Source organism: Urocampus carinirostris, chromosome 3 (genome assembly GCF_059441175.1).
Source record: "Urocampus carinirostris isolate Australia breed hairy pipefish chromosome 3, RoL_Ucar_1.0, whole genome shotgun sequence".
Taxonomy (NCBI): domain Eukaryota; kingdom Metazoa; phylum Chordata; class Actinopteri; order Syngnathiformes; family Syngnathidae; genus Urocampus; species Urocampus carinirostris.
Genome location: NC_142351.1, coordinates 12,494,026 through 12,512,593, shown reverse-complemented (window position 1 = coordinate 12,512,593; position 18,568 = coordinate 12,494,026). Strand labels below are relative to the sequence as shown.

The 18,568-nt window shown below is 38.0% G+C and overlaps 1 protein-coding gene across 2 annotated transcripts in view; it reads left to right on the top strand.

The window, feature by feature from the left end:
• Positions 1 to 18,568, top strand: part of LOC148368716 (metabotropic glutamate receptor 4-like) — a 197,063-nt gene that overhangs the window by 152,682 nt on the left and 25,813 nt on the right. For both annotated transcript variants that reach the window (XM_088330734.1, XM_088330735.1), the window contains exons 4-6: positions 11,005 to 11,140; positions 13,184 to 13,338; positions 15,156 to 15,296. In XM_088330734.1, the coding sequence (XP_088186860.1) occupies positions 11,005 to 11,140; positions 13,184 to 13,338; positions 15,156 to 15,296 (432 nt within the window). The remainder of the gene's footprint in view (positions 1 to 11,004; positions 11,141 to 13,183; positions 13,339 to 15,155; positions 15,297 to 18,568) is intronic.

The following is an 18,568-nucleotide window of genomic DNA, read 5'->3' as shown; positions in this document are numbered from 1 at the left end:
TATTATTTATAACTTCATTATGATAACCTTTATCTATTTCACTCTACAGCATACTTATGAGTCATTCAAATGTTTTTATATTAAACAACCTTAGAGTCAATCAACAGATAATCCCTGAAATACACACGACACAAACATTTCAATCAAAATTGTTACTTTTTTAGCGTCATAAAAAATAAACTTTGAAACACATAAACACTTTTGAATTGGTTAAGTAAAAACAGCAAAAGAGAAACAAGCGATCCCCAAAATAGTCACAAAATTGCCAGAGCCAGAACAGAGGGTAGACCAAAACGCGTAATGTTTCAAAACAAGCTTTATCGCGAAGGCGGGGAAATTAGGCGCAGGAAAACAAACACCAGCAATTAGGCAATCACTGGGCAGGAGAAGCAGGAAGCCCACGAGATCGGGACATGGTCGGAATGCGGAAATGAGTGGAGTAGCCGGGACGGGCGATAGGAGCGTGGTCGATGTGCAAAAACGGGTCAAGTAGCTGGAGCGGTAGATCGGAGTGTGGTCAATGAACAGAACGGGTCAAGTAGCCAGAGACGATCGGGAAGTCAGGCACAGAGGAGCAGGATACAGGTGAGGACGGGACAGACGGGATCGATACCGAATACAGGATACGGGAAAACGGGGCTTAGATCAGGGATCGATACAGGATACAGGATACAGGATACGGGACAAACGGGAGTCAAAATGCTTGCCTTGCAAGTGCGGAGGATTGTTGACAGACCGACGAGGAGTGAATGAGAGTACTGAGCTTAAATAGGGGGGGAGCCAAACGAGCAGGCACAGTTGAGGGCAACGGGCAAATCATGACAAAAATATCCATCCATCCATCCATTATCTGCACCGCTTATCCTCAATAGGGTCGCGGGGGTGCAGGAGCCCATCCCAGCCATCTTCAGAAAGTGGGCAGGGGACAACCTGAACTGGTTGCCAGGCAGTCGCAGGGCACACAGGGACAGACAATTCGCTCGCTCATTCACACCTAGGGACAATTTGGACCGACCAATTAACCTGACATGCATGTTTTTGGAATTTGGGAGAAAACCGGAGAAAACCCACGCAAGCACGGGGAGAACATGCAAACTCCGCACAGGAAGGTTGGTAGCTGGATTTGAACCCATGGCCTCAGAACTGTGCCGCACACACACTATCCACCGCGCCGCGTGCTGCCTATGACAAAAATATATGATAAAATATTTAAAAGTGTACACATTTTTTTTCTTAGATATAAGATAATCTCAAATTTGTATATACTCAACAAATTTATATTAAACACAATCCTTGAATAAAAATGCATCTTGACCAATAACGTCTGCCTTTCCGAAGGAAAAAAAAAACATCTCAATGGGAACTAGCTCCTACCGTTCACTTTAAAGAGCTTAATCCTATCAAATTCATCCATATTTGTTTTAGTTTTGTTTAAGAAATTGAATATAAAAGGGGGGTTTTAAATTGTGTCTATTCTTCTTGCTTTCAATGCACCCTTGTGAAAAGATTAGGTCCTTACTGTGCATAATGTGCAGTGCTTTTAGTAGTTTTTATACAATCTAATGGTTTTGACAGGCATTTAATCAACGCGGTTTGCTGTAGTTTGTCGCAAATTGTAAGCTTCTCTGCAACATAATGTAAACCCTAAATAATAATGCCTTCTCAGCAACGGGTAAGTTTTGTCCACTATTATTCAGAAAAATATGTCTGGTGCTTCAACCTTTGATTGCTCAAGAAGAAAAGTATATGTTGTATTGTAGACAGTGTCGAGAAGCTCAGTGACAGCTACAGAACCCCCTTCCTGGCAATTTATCCAGAACCTTCAAGATGGAGGCTTCTGTTTTGGATTGATAATACGCTTTTTGGGACAACCGAGTATTTTCCTGAAGAAGCAAAATGCCCCTGCTCATTAATAGTACCGGAAATTCATATTTGGTGTATATCCCTTTTTTGGGGGGGTACTATGCCTGAAGTGGCCGTCTTGCCAAACCTCATTTGCATGGATTAATGTAGAAGTACAAGTGAGGGCATCCCACCATTTCTTGACTAGGAAGCAGGAAAATGTGTTGCAATCTCCCTGCAGTCTGACATGCTAGTGCACATGTGTCGAACTCCCGGCCCGCGGGCCACGTTCGGCCGGCCGTAATCATATCCAGCTCGCAAGACCATTTTACATTATTGTTATTAATGGCCAGTCAATATGAGCAACGCTGTCTCATCCCTGGACATCATATTCTGACGTTTTAGTCACTGTACCTGTTCCTTCATATATAACGAATCTATGGCTATTTCTATGAGTACCTATTGCATATAGACAAATTTAATTTCATGCAAATTTTCTCCAGCTCGTTCTAATATTGAACCATTAATCCTGTTGAGATATACGCAAAGCCAAACCAAGGATGAGTCACAAGATGGTACTTCGCAGAATATATAGGCCATGTTTTCACTACGATTCACAGTCAAGGTGTCACACAGAAAAAACTCGTTTTGGCTGTACAACGCTAAAGAATCCTTTATATAAAAGCTCACTATATAATCTGTGTTTAGTGTTCGGATACTTTTGATGAATCCACAAAACAAATTGTAAATATGCCAAAACACCGGAAGAGAACTTAAAGTTATTTGATTGGGTGAGTGTGAGGGATGGGTGGAGCTATGCAAAAAGTGCAAGCACTCTCTCCCATCTCTCGCCCTACTCCGTCTGCGCCAAAGGTAAGCACATCAGGCTGCCTGCTCTCAAAATGTTGTGACGTTTTTAAAAAATAACTGCTTGCGTCTGGTTTTGAAACCAATATGTATGAAAAAAAGGTCCAAATGAGTTTAACCGATCTTGAGAAATAATTAAGTGAATATATACGTCATTGACATCGGAGCAAAGTAATTTGAATGTTATTTTAATGTTAAGTTGTATAAATTAAGTTCTAAGTTGTATAATTTAACAAGATATTTTTATTTAGAGCAAAATAATAAATACTGTATAAGTGATTTAAGGTTTAAATGTAATATTCTTGTCTGTTTTTATTCCAAAAACATTCAGTTTAAGTGTGTTCAATAAATGTTTATCCTGTTTGGCCCGCGACTTTAAGTGTGTTTTGAATTTTGGCCCCTTGTGCAATTGAGTTTGACATCGCTGTGCTATTGCATAAAGTACATGGTTTGTAATAGACTTTACCAAATCAGAGAGGTGTCTTACTTGTGTGGCAATGCAGCTTCATTTTTGCTGTTCCCTTTTTTTGCCATTTTTGAGTTTGCATGTTTGTATATAGACATTGATCACATTGGATGATTGGTCAGCAGCCAGCCTTACAGAGCGAACTGTGCAGCGCTTTGAAATTCTTGATCAAAGCTGATGGGAATTCCCAGCTCAGTGCAGCTCAACCACGCTCTGTAATAATTAACCGTTTCCTGATAAATCATGGAAAAATTGTTTTATTTTCGGCTCTGTGCGAATAGACAAGTATCATGCATCAGATTGAGTTTATCTTGAGGTGTCGTTGGTCCTTCAAGGCAGCTTTTCCGTTAATGAAGTGCTTTGAGCAAATATGTTTTCTATTTCTATGTGTAAACCCAGATAAAAAGTGAGTTAAAAGTGAGATAAAAGGGATAATTCAACATTTAAAGCCAGAACACACACTCCAGCGTAGACGACAGACAGGACTTGAGATTATCATAGCGATTGTTTGCAAGACATTCATTGGAATTGGGATCCTCCTCCATAGCTCCTAAATATCTCCTCATCTTCGGTTTGACTCCACCCGGTGATGGTGTGTTCACGTATGACAAAAATCCTAATCTACACTGGTTTTATAAAAAAAAATGTATCTGATGGAAAAAAAAAATCATCTATTCTGTATACAATTGGACATTTTTGTGATCTGGGTGGCACCCTAACCCTGACCATTAATCCAACAAGGATCTGATTCACCATGCAGCTTCACATCAAGGTTGCAGTAGGAATTGGATTATTCCTTTAATCTTGATTTTGGATTGATGGATTTTGTGAAACCAGTGATACACATGGATTTGGGATTCTCCAAATCGTAGACCATCAACCTCTGTTTTATTGGTCATTTGACGAACCGTCTTGTAATTTATTTAAATTTTCATTGAATTTTGAAGTGTTTTATTGTGTGACATTAAATTCTGATACAAAACAGATTTAGGCTAATTCTAAAACCCTATTAGTGAGCATAAACCACGTTTTCCACTCTTTATAAGTTATCAACCAAAGTTAGAGTAGTTGACTAGTCATTTACCTGACATATATATTAAACAGGGTTATTAAACAAAGATTAACCAAACTTATATTATATGTATGTTGAATTTAGTTTATTGTTTTGTCCATTGTTTATTGAATTGGCAGCTTTTGTTCAATTTATTTTGACTCTGGTGTTTTATTCATACCACTCATCAAACTTAAAAACTTAAAACTAGTCCAGTAGCTTTCCTAGTTTCATTTAGCCTCGGTGTCACAAAGCATCCTATGTTTATGGTCGTTGCACTCAGAGGTGTCAAACAAAAAGTAATATGTGTGATACAATCTGGCAAACAATGGAAGACACAGAAGAAGAAGCCCGCCGTTTCCTAAGCGGTGGCTATTTTTAGAACAGGTTTTAGGTGGCGCTCAGCCGTTAGGAGCAACGAGCGTTAGGAGAAATACACTCCTCGTTAAGTTTTCACCAGCGTTCGCTGTAGTCGAATCAGGGATGCTTCAGTTTTCTCGGTTTATTGTGAGTTTTGTGACATTAGTTGGGCATGGCTTCAACAGGGCATGCAATCAAATACGATTGTCTTTCAAAGGATCTGCATGTGACGGCACTCTCTGCATACACCATCATTATCTGGAGCAGTGTTTCTCGTTTTTTTTAGAGATAAGGCATGCATTTTTCATAAGAATATTCTTATCCTAGAAAATATTTTGAAAAATGAAATTATCACAGTTTTCAATTTAAGTTTTTAATGTAATAATAATTGATCAGTATATTCTGCTTTTAATATCTAAAACCTGCAAATTAGTTGGCTTTGTCAAACGTAACGGTAATCTGTGCAAGTTATGAAAAAAAAAAATAAAACAACCAATGATCATAAAACTGTTTGGAGATTTTAAACACGTTTAAGATTCACTTCTATAAAACAGAATGGTCAACAATTAAGGACTACTCAATTCCCAAGGTTATAACTGTGACCATGTCAGACAGATAACGGTAAATGCATCTGTACTCTTCTGGTTTGCGGTATTTAGCATTTTTACAAAAGGACTCTGCTCGCACCTTGTTTTGTAACCAATATTCATACACATGAATTGCGTTTTCCTGTAAGACTTCTTGTGATTATGGGCTATAAAAATAAACATGATTGGACTGGCATAACATGACTTTTGTTTTACCTCTGTTGCACTGTTTACATCATTGTTACTATAAGCTAATAATGTTGCTGTTCTATAATCTCCACACTTTTTTAGGGCAGATCTGCTTTTTGTAACTTTGGAGATATTATGAAAAGAAAGGGCACATCGGACCGCATTTAGAACTGATAAGGATTTTGGCATTGTGAGGCTTTTTTTTGTATGGTAGTGTCCTGTTTTCCTTGCAATTTCAAAATTAATTGAATTCTTCTCTCCTTAGCAATTGCTAAGCTATAAACGTATAATCTAATTGTTTGGAAATGTTAAATATTTCACGAAAAATAAAATCTCACCAATCCTGTCAATAACAGAATAGATGCGTCATTGTACCATTATTAAAATAAATACACCTGATAAAAAAAATATTTCACAGAGAGTCCACAAGGGTGAACTAAAGGCCACCTAAAATGTTCACAGCTAGTCTGCTCACCTGTAAATGATAAATACAGCCAAAAGGATGGCAACCAAAACGAAACAGTAGACTTTCAGCCACAAAAATATTTTTTCACACAAAGGTCCACAAAAAACAAAACGGTTATGTGCCAAGTCAATCATGCATAAGATAAAAGTTAACCTAGAAAGTTACCCTTTTTTTTTTCTCAGAGTCCTAAATTGGATTTTTTGGAGCACTTCAAATGTCTGCCATTCAGTTTTCAGGGACAAGGTGCAGCAACACGATCGAGCCACTAATGTGAAGGTCACTTTCAGCCTTCAATCTGTAAGTGCTATCACACTTCACCTCTCCTGTCACACCAAGTGACAGGAGTCATGTGTGTAACTCATTACTTGTCAGAATTTTGTCAGGAAACTGTTTTCTCCTCTATGCGTCATATTGTAGTTGAGTTGGAGTTTAGTTTTACAAAAAAATGCATTTCCAGCTGAGGGACTGATCATAGCGTTTCTCAGCAGACGAACACAAAACAAACGCAAAATGGCAAAAATCATATATTTCTTAATTTTCAAACGACTTTGTAATATTCAAGTTTCGGTAGTTTTTGTGTAGAATGGCACAGCATTTTTACAACAAACGGTAAGCAGCCAAAATGGGGCGAACTGACAAAAATTACACACAGAGAGCTAACATGGCTAAACTGGCCAGGACATGACAGGTTATTCGGCCGCTGTAGAGTACAAACCAGGGCCGGAAAAAAAAACGGGAGGCTGGCTGAACAAAAACATGCAGTAAGCAGCCAGGATAACCACGAGCCACGGCGGCAACAAACAAGAACCTAGCTTGGGGGAAAAAACAATGAGCACGACGGGCTGGTGAGCTAGCCGACTGCTAACAGGGCGAACCTAAACCAAACAAAACTGGAAGGCTTCGGGAACCCACACTCTAACGGGGAACCATCTGCACAATATTATATTAATTTCAAAACAAGCAGCGAAAAACACAAGAGGAAAAGTCATAATCACATACCTAAAATGAGGTTATGTCAAAAAAGGAACGCATGCTGTACACGACGGCAGCCTTTAATGATCCACTCGGACAAAATAGTCTGAAGTACCGGAGCAACACTGTAAGCAAAGTTCCATTTACTCCAAGCAGAAACAAGTGCAATGCATTCGCTGATGACTACAATCGCCGTCTGTTTTTCAACGGGACCCGCCATTGTTTTCGTTTTTGTTGTCATCCGGTGATATTACATCTCTAGGAGATATGATGTCAAACTGTTTACTTTGAAAATTATATTTTGTAACATACCTGATTGTGGGGATGAACACTACACGATGTGAATTTAAAAAAAGGGTATTTTATAATCCCTTTAAGAATACATTTAGTGACCTTTAAAAAACTATCCAGGTTGACGACTAATGTTATTTTGTGTTACATAATAGCAGGTATTTTGTGACATATCTCTATTTTTTAAATCTGGTCTATTAGCTGTTTCCATTGCCGGCATTATCATTTTCTGTAAAAACTATAATTTAAATGTACATTTCCACTGAAGTTACAATGGAGGAAAATAAAAATATGTTTCTCAAAAGGATAAGGAACATTCTTGTTATAGTGGCAAATGCTCTCTTTTGAGGCAACATGATATCTGGAGATATCTGTTTCAAGTTGACCATCCTTAACTCTAAGGTAAAACAATTCAATTAAATAAAAAAAATAGTGAAATGTACAGTTGTATCAAGGTCTCTCATTCTCCCATTTTGTCTCACGACACCAAAATAACTTGTTGTCCTAAAAAGATGTTTCTTTTCCAAATGACAAATGCATTTTAATGTGCATTTAATGAAAATCTCTAGACAATAAAAGTGGGTTAGAGTACATGCATTGATAAATGCACGGGTTGTATTGGCCCTGAATTGCGTTGCTGTTTACAAATTGAAGAACGGAGTTGCAACATCAGTCGTGTGCATTGTGTTCCATCCACGAGAGGCTGCGCTCTTATCCCTCGGTCCTTCCTTTTTTCTCTCACGAGACGCTGGCGGCTGCCAGATATGTGAGCAGAGAAGAAAAGGGAGGGATGAGTGTTCTGCTTCCGCAAAGCAGATGTTGAGGGAATGTGAGACTGAAATACCGGTGAGGCAAAGGCATTGAATTCAATGATTGATAGAGTCTCAGAGAGCAGAGAACCGCTGCTAAATTTCCCATGAGCATCGACGGGTTGTGTAAGTGTAATGATTGAGAGAAGGGTACGAATAATCTCTGATTCGGTTTTTCCAAAGCTTCACCTTTTCCATGACTGTGGAGACATCTGAAATAGTACAAATGTACACATACCATAAACTATAAAGTTCCTGACTTTTTCTATGGGTCATGCACTCAAAATATATCTAGAAAGCCCGTTAAGATGTAGATCTTCCGATTCAACCTTCAACCACATTTTTTACTTAACTCTATCCATCCATTAATGGTGGGGTCTACCGCGCTTTTCTAAGGTCCCATGGTGCCTGATGACTAAGCCAAGACATCACAAGGAGTAAAATCATTTTGTTTCATTTTCCTGCCTTTACTGGAAATCACATTTATATATTTATACATGAAGAGGATGGATGAGGAGCGAATGTTGAAGAGGATCTACAGAGCAGAAGTAAATGGAAGGAGACAACAAGGAAGGCCGCGATTGACGTGGATGGATGGTGTTATGAGTGCACTGCAGGAAAGAGGTCTAAATCAAGTGGAAGATAGAGCTCTTGTTGGTGAGAGGAATGAATGGAGAGGTGTTGTAAAAGGATAGTGGGATGTTTAGTCTTGTTCTAAGGGATGGCCAGGGCACCTTTATGATGCGGGAGGGGTAAACCAGTGAACGAGTAATACTTAACTAAATAGCAACAGATCGGTATGTCCTCTGTCCACATAACTGTTATTTTCACTTTGTTCTTGTTTCAAAGCACCGACCAACTGAATTTTACCTGCTGATGCTTTTTAAAGCAGCTTTTCCAGCAGGTGTCCCAACAAATGGGACATGCCCACTAAGCATAGCAGAATTACTAATTGAAAGTGAAAGTTTAGTTTTAATAGGTTTTGAAACCTCGCAAATCTTTTCAGACTGGTGGAAAACATAATTTAGTCCAGCGTTTCAGTTTTTTGGTGGGTATTGTACCCCGAAAAGGAAGCTTCTTTCAGTTTAATTTAATTTTTTGTTACATCTAAAAACTCAGAGACAGGAAGGTCACCCCAAAAGCTCCTGTCTTATCTCCCTCATCTTTCTTGGATTGGTCTTGACTGGAGGAATTGTATTTTAGGGATGAACATAGTTTATACAATTAAGTTATTAGATTTTTGCTGTAATTGCTCTTTGTGCATTTGTAAGCATAAAACACTAAAGGGTGAAAAGCCAAATAAACACAAGATTATTAAGGATAGAAACATATGCACACGAGGGCCGGTATAGCACAGCAAAAAAAATGCGGAGTTAGAGGGCAACCCGATTACGCTAGTTGTCGTGGTATGAAAATGTAAACTAATGATGAGGCTTTAAGGCCTCTCTCCCCATTATTGGACTGTCTATGTGTGAGAAAAGTTGCCATGGACTTACTGTAAAATAACCCCCAAATAGTATTATTTGAGAGAGGAAGAAAAAGAAAAAAAGGTAGCCTGCCTGTGTAAAAGGACAATCATGGCAATCCTTCCACTTGCATGAGCGTTTTCTTGGAAAAGCTATTTTCCCCCCTAACTCTCTTTTAGTGTTCAAATTCATTTATACCATTAGTAATAATCATTGAAAATGGGCATGGTAGCGGTAAAACATAAATTTGATTAAAAGGAGTTGGATACTGACACCCCCTGCTTTGTAACAAACTCAACAGTACTGTGAGTAATCATTGTATTTACTTACTTATACAATGTAACCCTTGATTAATGTCCAATACTTAATAAAGTGAAAGACCTTTTTTCACTGAAGAAAAAACAAGATTCACTAAAACAAATCTTTGAATCAACCGGACAATGGTGTTTTCAGAAAACAAAAAACTACAATCTACTGTGGTCTGGATTGTAAAAAAAAAAATGTCCAATGACCTGGTTTTGACATACCACCCTGAGAGTCTCATGTAAAGATTGAACGATAAATATGTACCGTATTTTCCGCTCTATAAGGCGCACCTAGAAGCATTTTTTTTCCAAAAGCTGACCATGCGCCTTATAATACAGTGCGCCTCATATATGGATCAATATTAAGTCGCAAAGTCTTGCAACTAAGGCAAGCAGCCGCCGACTAGATTTTCCCCTGAAGGCAAAGTAGTCCGCGGTGTATGCTGGGATTTATATACCGGCGTTTCATTTGCTAACCAATGTGTCAATCATCATTTGAATCAGTCACTAAGTTATTCGGAGGTAAAGGGGGCGGATCCTTTTTATCATTTACAGGCTCGCATAGGCTAAAGGGGCGAAACAAAGCCTGCAATTGGCCGAAAAAGATGAATGTGAATCACACGTTGGGTTGCACTACGGCATAGAGAAAACATTTTTTACTATTCTGTATTTGTAAATATTTTACTCTCCTGGATTTACTACACTCACGGTTGTAAGAAGACCATGGTTACGTATCATTATTGAACGCGATGGCTGCAAGAGAACTTAGATGAGCTATGCGGCTTTATATTTTCCCGGTATCTTGTTTTAGAACGATCTTGATGTTTCTGTGATGAGTCTATTTTTAAACTAATCCAATTCAAAGTGTTTATTGTCATATGCACAGTAAAGAACCCCGTTTCCCTGCACAATAAAATTTTTACTTTGCCGTCCACACAGTTGCCAGCAAAAAATAAAATAAAATGGAAACTAAGAAATGTTTGGCATTTCTTGAATCCCAAGACTTTAACCTTCCGAATGATATTTGGAACGATGCATTTGAGTGATTGGTGACATCGTACAGACACTGTTTCCGTACATGTCTGAGACACGTACAGTATTTGCTTCTTTGCTAGCTTTCGGAATGTTAAGGGGGTAATAAGTTTGACTGAACTATCTGACTGTTTTGTCGACGTTCCCATTGTAGCGCCTTATGCGCCTGTGCGCCTTTTGTATGGAAAATATAGGACCAAAAACTATTTTTTGGGGGTGCGCCCTATAACCCGGTGCGCCTTATAGTGCGGAAAATACGGTAATTATTGTTGATATTGAAACTTCTACTGCTCTGTTTTAGGTGGCCTGTGCATTGCCCAGTCCGTGAAAATCCCACGTGAACCAAAATCCGGCGAGTTTGACAAGATCATTCTTCGGCTTAATGAAAACCCCAACGCCCGGGTGGTCATTATTTTTGCCAATGAGGATGACATTAGGTAAGTGTAATCTAATCCTTATTCATTACAAATAATATGTCTACACTCTCCCCCCTTTTAACCTCTTCCTTGAATACGTTCATTTTGTCTCATTTAGTCACATCGACTAAATTTCCTTCTAATCCAAAGCAAACATGTTTCCTTTCATTGGAATACTAAAGTTACCCTCTTGGCAACTAAAATGTATCTCTTCTAATTCATTATCTGCTTTTAAGATGGATGGAACCCATTAAGAATAATTAGTTATAGGCATAATCATCACACACAGCTCTGTTGAGGCTATGTAAAGAAAGCTGTCCCCTGGCAACCACTTAGCAGGCGAGTGTATTTTTTTCTGGGCAGTCTCTTGCTGATGACAAGGCCAGAAGTCCCGGTGCTCGTTGACTTAATCCCGTCCAGATAACAGCTCCTTGTGTGGATATAGTATAGTAATTATCTGAAGCCAGTGGGATTTTGACAGTGCACGAGCGCTGCATCCTTGAACCCCACGCAGTCTTTATAACCGTACAAATATTAATGAGGCACTAGGATATGACATTGCAGATGAATTACTTAGCTCTCAAGGTTTCAAAAGTATAAAAAGTGTCCTTGCCGTGTAGACAGCCGTGTTTTACCTTTGTCTCTCAATTGTACATGCTGTTGAAAATGGATAAAACGTCAATTATTTGGTGTTTAAACAAATCAGGATGATTTAGGTTATCAGGTCGATGTTGCTTGAATTGCTGTAATTAGGTTTTACAGGTTTTTTTAACAGTACTAAATGGTTAATTAACTAGAATGTTAAAAATGTAAAAGTGTGAAAGTTCCCAGGGGGGCTCACTTAAACGTTAGATCAGTGTTTCTCAATTAGAGAGTCGGGACCCAAAATTCGGTTGCTGACCCATTTTCAACAGGTTGCGGGCCTCTTAATCGATTAATGGATTTTGAAGTGAAGACATAATATTGAAGGGGACAAAACATTGAGTGATTGATACGGGTGGTATCACGTCAGCGCCGTCAATGCCAAATCTATGGCCTTTTTTGGCACATTTTCGGTGAAAAACCACAAGCGTCTCATCAGCGTGATTAGGGCGTAATGTTATTATTCTATGCTGTTCGCTGCCAACTTTTTTAAACGAAGCAAGCACACCAGTCTTTCCTCGTCTTCCGCCATGGTTGCAATGCGTACATAAGCTTCCAAAAGTCCTTGTCTTTTCTTTTTATCCCTGTCACATTTTGTTTTTCTTCTCATTCCTGTTATATATTTTTCATGTTGTCACTTGAGGCTCTGCAATCACTGCCAAGCGCCACTGCCCCCTAATGTAGTGGAGGTTCTAATGCACTCAATTCTAGGAGAGTAAAACAAAAATAAATGGTTGCCTGAGGTCAAACATGCACCCCTTGATGGAGACTCTGGGGTGGCGTGCCCATACTATTTGAAAACCACACGCTTATAGTAAGAAAATATATTTCTTGTAAAAGTATATTTGATGTCAATATCATTCATTAAGTATCCTCAACATATGTTTTCCCCCCAAAGATATAGTGGCCTCGTATGTAATTTTTAAGACTAAAAATATTTTTTATGAAGGCAAATACATTTCTGAGTAAAAAACATGTATTTACGACACAATTATTTGCTTGTCTTGGTCGTGTGACAGTGTTGTAGAAGATTTTGGGTCAGTAAAGCCACACAGGCCAGATGGAGTTTTAAAATTTTTATGTTGCTACACTCCAGCTTTCAGCTGTGCCTGTGCAGTGCCTTATATTTCCTCCCATTGGCAGCAAGCCTGGGCAAATGTGGCAGGGGGTGATTGTGCAACAGTCAGAATGTACTCGGAGGATATTTGCATTCTTTAGAGGCCACTCATTTCCTCTGCCCTCTTATGAAAATATGTCCAGACTCATTTGTGTATTCTAGCCATGCAGAGTTGCTTTGCTGACTCATTAGGGTGCATTTCAACAGTAACAACCTTATGTTTGCAGGTGATGAATGCTTGCATGCGTGTAATACATCAACAAGTATAAACTGCACACATTTAAAGGGCTTTTGATGTTTCCTAGGCGGCTGCTGCAAGCGGCAAAGAAGGCCAATCAGACAGGCCATTTTATCTGGGTAGGTTCAGACAGCTGGGGCTCCAAGATCTCACCGATACTCAACCAGGAAGAGATGGCCGAAGGTGCTGTAACCATCCTGCCAAAACGACAATCCATCAAAGGTGCTGGGTCATTTTAATTCAACATTAAACTTTAACAAAAAAACTATGTTAAAAAGACAATTGTGTTTATTTGAAGGAATAGTGTAACTTAAAATGGAATATTGGCAATACATGAGGAAATATGCAATATGTTTGCTTTAAATCAATGGTTGCCACACTTTTGCAGGCTGGCACCCCCTTGGCTCCGCAGTTTTGGGGTTGAACACTATTAGACATTTTTAGCTAGAGTCACAGCATTGGTTATTTCTTTTTTTCTTAGCGACTTCGCGAAAGTAAATTCTCCAATGGGCGTTTTCTTCTGGTCCATGTCCGCTTCGTCAAAACCAAAATAGGTCCAAACAAGTGATGTACCATCCTTCTTCGGTGCAAGCTTTGTTTCCTTCTCCTTCGTTGACTCTGGGACTATATTTACGGAGGCCGCCATGACACTCATTGAGCTCACACAGTGGGTGTGGCATAGTGTGGTGCTTGCAAACTTTGAATCGCGTTTATTTATTGGCTTGTGCAATTATTAAACTTGCCTTTGATTAGTCGGCGCTTTTAAAACTCAAACAATAACAAATGTGGTTAGCCAAAACTCCATCACTCACTACAAAACCTTGTAAAAAACACAGTGCTTTGCAGTTTCACAACCGCACTACGTTCAAACTTCTGACTTCGGCTTCGGACTGCCGCCCCCCTACGCCCCCCTAGATTTATAGGTACATGCTTGTGTTTTTTCCCTCTTTATTATTTGAGTGGCGTAGTGTTCGGCCAATTAGAATTGTCACAGTTAAGGTTTTAACGGTTGTTGCCAAATAAAGGCAACTTTAAACGGCACTAGCCAAGAAAGGCAAGGGAACGTTTGCAAGCAGCATGCTTTACAAAATTGCAACCCTAGAAAGCTCCCCAGAACTGGGCACTGTTTTTTAAGGTTAAAGCATGTCAGTATGCTAAGGTACTGTCAAAAAAAACTTGGACGGAAAATTATTTTTCATTTAAATTTAAAATTGCATCAAAATCGCAAAACTGTTTGAAGTAAGCACCACTCATTCCTATACTGAACAATAAGGCCAACATCAGGTTGTGGTGTTTTTCTACAGTAGTAGAGTAGCTCAGGGGCGGCAGTAGCTCAGGAGGTAGAGGGCTCGTCTTGGGATCAAGGGATCCCAGTTTAAATCCCTGCTCGTCCGTGTTACATGTCGAAGTATTCTTGGGTAAGACACTGAACCCTTAATACCCCCGACAAGCAGGTTAGCGCCTTACATGGCTGCAAGGCCGCTATTGGGAAATGTGGAGCACATTGTAAAGCGCTTTGGGAAGTCATTGACTTGAAAAGCGCTATATAAATGCAGATCATTTTCATTTCATAGTAGTAGTTATTCAGAATTTAGGGAAAGGTCCATGGAGTGCTCATTTTACATTGCACAATTGGTGCTTCAGTCCTTTTGACTTCGGAGAGCGATGACCATTCATCTTTAAAACAAAAAACTGGTAATTACAGAGCTAAGTTATCGAATATGTAGCATCAGGAAGAATCTGAATGTTCATGAGTGGTCCCGCCAGGTCAGACTTGGAACTATTCACCAAATATATCGGTATTTGTACAAGGGCACTCCTCATCTCGTAATCAGGTCATTGGAGGTGTTGTTTTGCTGCACGTGTTTCTTTTGTGTGAAACATTTTCGGTCCAATTGGTCCATGTGGGATGTATTATTATTATTATTTAACATTTCCAATGAAATTCATAATGACTGACAACAGATTACCAGAGCGGGAACTGAATGCAATTCTTCATTTGGAAATGAAAGCATAAATATGAATTTTATCTTCCACAGGGTTTGACCGGTACTTTGTCACTCGAACACTGGAGAACAACAGACGAAACATTTGGTTTGCCGAGTTTTGGGAGAACAACTTCCAGTGCAAACTTAGCCGGCACGCTGTAAAGAAAGGCTCTGGCATCAAAAAGTGCACAAGTGAGTCCGCTCTCAATTCAAACACACACACGCAGGTAAAGGCAAACTCTTAGATAATCAGCGAATCTATTAACCTTCAAATACAAAAAATAACGTGATCCTTGGTGACACAGGGACCGGTTTATAAAGCACCTGGGATCATAGTGCCACACTCCTGGCTGGGTGTCGATACTATCAGTATATATCCATCTCTAATTTTCTTCCGCAGAAATGAATGTTTTCATTTGTGCTAGCTAGTTTCTCCAAGATGAAAATATCAATCACAAACCTCCACGGCCATGGCCACATAGGCTGGAAACGTAATACTAAATCCAATAATGCAGGCTGAAAACAAGCTTTTAGGCCATGAACCCCCAGAGCACCTCCCACCTCACCGACTCAGGGCGCAATTCTGTAATGCTCACAGGCAGATGTTCAGCTCCGACCACTAATGGTTTAATTACAACCCTAAAAAATGCAGTCACTGTGTGCTATTAAGTTCCTTACTGTAAAAAGGGCAAAGGCTTTTCTTGTTCAACTAATCCTAAGTTTATTCAGTAGTAGGCACTCATTGCGCTCATGGGTATATGTGTATAGTGTGTATAAATATAATTTTAAAAAAACCTCCACTGTTAACATTGGAAAATGTTCAATTTATCTGTGATCGTCATGGTTAACTGTCACGCTATCATTTTAAGCAGTGCAATTAAGACGACGTAAATTGTTTGTATTGTTGTATCATTCGTCAATAAAAGTTGGCAAAGCTGTTAAAATCAGAATATTGTATATGGTTTTCAAGATATTCTGATATTCTGACACTATATTATTTTTAATGATGATACCATCGAAAATAAATAAATTTCAATCAGTGTACAGAAGATGTATGTTTAAGGTTTATATAAGTATGTTTAAGGCTTGTAAAAGTAACCTGTATTATTTTGTACTGAAAAATTAACATTTAATAAAATAATATGCTCTATAAAGATAAATAACGTGAAGTTTAATTTACTTTTGGAAGATGGTCTTCAGGCGACAAAAGCGATCCAACCATATTTTTAACCGCATCAAGCTTCCTTATTCCACTTTCATTTCAAATGAAACAGCTTGCCTCTTCTTTACACTTTTCACCAACCATATTGAATGGATGCACAAGATATTAAACAATAAAAATGTGAAAGTTCTTAGCGCGCTGGAGATACAGTATAGAATGTTTACACATGAACTAGGAAGAGGAAGCGGATTTCTTTTTCAGGGTGGATGCTGATTTTTACAGAAAATGACGACAAACTAAAATGTATAGAACTCCTTATTATAAAATGATGTTGTCTGCATACTTGAAATAAATTTACTGTACTTTAATTAATAATTGCAAAAGGAACCGTAAAAGTTTGAATTAGTAATGGATTACAGTTATTGACATTAATCAGACTTAATTCTTATATACACAATTCTTAAGTCGATTACGTACAAACAAAAGACTGCTTGTATAAAATTGCACATGAACTACCATTTTTTGTGACCTTTAAATGCATCTCCAAGCCTGTAGCCAAAAGTGGATTCGGCAACGTTGGACAAACAAGACTTCTCAGTACACTGAAAGGTCAGCGACATGCAGAACAGAGGGATCACACGATTAGCTCAAATCATAAATCTCACTCATTCAAAATAAAATAAATAAAATGAGAAACCTGTTATACTAATACAAAGGATTTAAGGTAAATCTGAAATGTTACAGAATTAAATATAAATGGAAGTGAAAAGGAATACCTCCTTCAGGCAAGAGCAGAATACAATAATTCTCCACAGGCACACAATTCACACTGTTTCACACTATTGAACCATAAAATGTGATTCAGTTTTACACAGATGGAGGGTCATGAATTGCTGATATAACCTTGAATGTGTCAGAAGCCAGACAAATGATCCACACAGTCATAGTTTTGTTACTCACTTGGTCCATAAAGGGCATGGCTTGACCATTCACTAACTATTACTGTGGATATTTCTACAAGCATTTGAACAAAAACAGAACGTGAGTATTTAAATACCAGCATTTGTCCTGTTGTGTAAAGAATATGTCAGTTTTTTATACTATGTAATCAAACTGGGCAGTAAGGCGTTGGTATCAAAAATGCAGATTTACAGGTTTGCTAATGCCTCGGAATGTTTGTAGCCTTCACACAATTTAGAAAATCATTGTTGGATTTAGGGCACTTGCTTCCAATACATTTTCTGTGAACAACTTTGCGTAAATTGTTATCAGCAATATAGGAGGACCAATGTTGTATGAAGAAATACATGTATACATCAATAAATACCTATGATAATAAGTAATATAGACAAATCCCTTAATACCTAAATGTATTATATACTTCCGATGTATTACTTTATCTATGCACTTGGTCAACTATTTTGTCATCTATCAATTTCATAATGTATTCTGTTATATATTTTGTCATGTATTTTGTTCTGTCACAACAAAATGTTATTCAAACGAGGAAGCGGTTTAATTTACCGAAATGTTCCCCTATTGTTTGATCAGTGATGGCTATTAATGTCTTGCTCCCTTCATCCTGGTAGCCATTGTGAAATACATGACAAAAAAAAAAAGAACATACAAGACAAAATACATGATAAAGTAAAGGACAAAATAAATGATAAAATAAAACAAATACAACATGCATCAATATATGAATACATTGCATTTACGTCATATATTTAGGTATCACACGATGTGAGTATGTGTTTGTCTATAGTATGTCATAGATTTGTAGGTATTTATGTTTTTATACATTTTTTTCTATATATTGTTGGATTAATCTTTGTATAAACCAAAAAGCGTTTTCTAGTTTGCAAAATATATATAAAAACTTAATACTGTTCTATAACGCATTGATCCAAAAGTTCATTCATTAGAAAAGTTTCTATTAGAAAAGGCTGTTTTATGTTACTATTGTTAAAATTATTGTAGAATATGACAGTATTCCAATTAGGGCTCGGTATTGATAAAACATTTTCTAAATCTATTTATTTCGAAAGTGTTTTAAATAATATAAAAAGGATTTTTAGGGATAGGTTATACCTACCCCTTTTCGAACATATTTTTTAATATGATTTTGATGTTGAGTTATTGTTTTTGTTTGGTTTTTATTTTAATGTTCAAATACAATTTTCATTTATTAATTCATTAATTTAATCTAATTTTACAGGAATCAATGTGCTCTTTATTGTGAAAATAATCACCGAATAACAAGGACACGATATAATACACTATGTTAAAAGTTAAATGGTTG